General features: G+C 37.8%; 1 protein-coding gene across 1 annotated transcript; it reads left to right on the plus strand.

Moving 5' to 3' along the window:
- Positions 1-742: 742 nt before the first annotated feature.
- On the plus strand, positions 743-1,844 carry LOC129072691 (single-pass membrane and coiled-coil domain-containing protein 1-like). The gene is given in 3 exon segments (XM_054576188.1): positions 743-783; positions 1,020-1,546; positions 1,549-1,844. Coding segments are annotated over 3 exon segments (633 nt in total). The 3' UTR covers positions 1,614-1,844.
- Positions 1,845-2,747: the final 903 nt, after the last annotated feature.

Here is a 2,747-nt window from a genome sequence, read left to right on the forward strand (position 1 = left end):
AGTAATGGTACATATACACAATGGAATACTATGCAGCAGAAAGAAAAAAAGAACTACTAAATTTTGCGACAGCATGGATGGAACTGGAGAGCATTATGCTAAGCAAAGTAAGCCAGGGTGCGAAAGACAAATACCATATGATCTCACCTATAAGCAGAACCTAACCAACAATGCAAAGATGCAAGGAAAATAAGACCAGGAACACTGAAAGGAAAAGAAATCAACAGAGACAAGAGGGAAGGAGGGAAGAGGGCAGGGACAAGGAAGGGAAGGGGAAAATCAAGGAACATATAGCAAGGACTCATGGACAAACCAAAGGGGAAGAGCTGAGGGAGGGGAGGAGGGAGGGGGCAAGGGAAAGTGGTGGCGGGGAGGCAGAGACAAATGTATTTGAAAAAATAAAATAAAATTTAAAAAAAGAAAAATAGAAAAAGAAAAAAAATTATAATACACAGACAAAACATGTCAGATGAATCAAGTAGACAATTCAAAAATTTGGCAATATAAGAACAGCATGGATAGAACTGGAGAGTATTATGCTAAGTGAAATAAGCCAGGCTGTGAAAGACAAATATGATCTCACCTATATGTGGAACCTAATCAACAAAACAAACAAGAGAGCAAAATAGAACCAGAGACATGAAAATAAAGAACAAATTGACAGTGACCAGAAGGGAGAGGGAAGGGAGATAACCCGGGAAAGAAGGGGAAGGACCAAGTTAAGGAACACGTACAAAGGACCATGGATAAAGAATGTGGAAGGGGGCAGATTGGATGTGGCAGGTGGGGGTGGGTAAGGCAGGGGAGAGTAATGGGGACAACTGTAATGGAACAATAATTTTTAAAATAAAATAAAATATGATTAAAAAAAGGAATGCAAGAAACAGAATGATGGAAAGAAAGAATGGTAAATAGCTACCCTAATTGTAGTGTTTATGAATAACATAATCTCATCTTAGGCATCACCTTAATTTTGTCCCCTGACCTAAAAACTAAACTTTGATTCTTTTATCCTATAGATTAGACCACAAACTCCAAGCTTTAAAAGCACAGTTTAAACAACTAGACTTCACCAAGGATAATCTGACACAAAAATTTGAACATCATAGCAAGATGTTGGCAAGCAAAGCAGCCCAAGATGAGCTGTGGACAGCAGTTTTGGCACTCAAGTTCACTTCAATGGAATTGAATATTATATATAGCTATGTCATTGAAGTACTCATCTGCTTGCACACTCGTGTACTTGAGAAGCTGCCAGACCTGGTAAGAGGTCTTCCCACCTTAGCCTCTGTCCTTAGACGAAAAGCCAAGAACAAGTGCATTAGAGTTGTGTGGGAGTCTGTGCTGGAGGAGTGTGGGCTGCAAGAAGGAGATATCTTAGCACTTTGTACCTTCTTTATTGCACACGGTAACAAGGCAGAACACTACAGTGCCAAAGTGAGACGGGTGTACATTAGGGATGTCACTTTCATGGTCACAAACATGGTAAAGAACCAGGCTCTGCAGGATAGTTTGCTGAGAGCTGTTCAGCTCATTGAGAAGGGGAAAGAGTGGCAGCCTCTGAAGAACAAAAGTCATCCCTAAAAGAGTTGATACCAACAGTCAAAAACTAACCTGTTACCTTATGACCTAGCTATTCTACTTTCAGTAATCAATCTTGCAAATAGGGAAGAATATGTATATACAATTTTGTTATGGACTTATTTTTATAGCAAAAGTTGGGGGACTATTAGAGAAATTATGATAAATTGATACCATGGGTACTTTCTGTGTAGCCATGTGAAAATGAAGAATCTCTGTGTTATTATATAATGAATGATATGGGGTTATCACAAAGATGTGCTGTTTGAAAATATTTCTTTCCAATACATATTGTTAAATGCAAAAAAGGGAGAAACACAAATACATACATACATATATATAAGCTAATATATCCAGAAACTTTATAAACTTCTTCTGGAGAGTATATAAGAACGTGATAATATTGGTTGTCTTAGGGAAGAAAACTAGAACTAGGGGATTAAAAGTAAAAGAAGTCTTTTTACTGTTAATCCACATGTAGATTTTAAATGTTGAACAATGTGAATGTATTATCTATTAAAAGACAAAACAATAAAAATTACCTAATACAAAAAAATATATATATGCATGGAGTAAACTAACTGTATTAAATATATTTAAAGTTCTATACTTGAAGCCTAAAACCCTTAGAACAGATAGCAAGAAGGGCGGGTCATGAGCCAGCTGGAACCCACCAGCATGAGCTGGAGCCTGCTGCTCACAGGCTGGCGTTCTGCAAGCAGGATTCAGCTACTGCTTGGTGTCTAAGAGATCAGGGAAGGCCTAAGTCAGTCCTCTTTTAAAGGGCTTCCAAGTGATTAAATCCGGCCCACCCCACATAGTCTCCCTTTTGATTAACTTAAAGTGTATTGATTAAAGGCTTTAATTAGATCTGTAGATCCCTTGACAGCAGTCATAGTCAGTGTTTGATTGAATAACTGGGGAAGATGTGTGTTTGTTACAAACTGGTTGCCGCCTACTTTTCATCTTCTAGCTCTCTTGAGAGATATCCCTGCAGCTAGCTCTAATGGGAAACATCTTAGAAAAGGAACTCTAGGGATTGAAGTTCAGAACAGTGAAGTTGCCACAACACAAAGCCATCACTTCCTTTAATAAAAAGAATAAGGAAAATAAACTGATTAAAATCTTAATACCTGCAATTGTAATAGAAATAACACAAAAAATAT

Source organism: Pteronotus mesoamericanus, unplaced genomic scaffold, assembly GCF_021234165.1.
Source record: "Pteronotus mesoamericanus isolate MK-2021 breed Mesoamerican mustached bat unplaced genomic scaffold, CSHL_Meso_final contig_33, whole genome shotgun sequence".
Taxonomy (NCBI): Eukaryota; Metazoa; Chordata; class Mammalia; order Chiroptera; family Mormoopidae; genus Pteronotus; species Pteronotus mesoamericanus.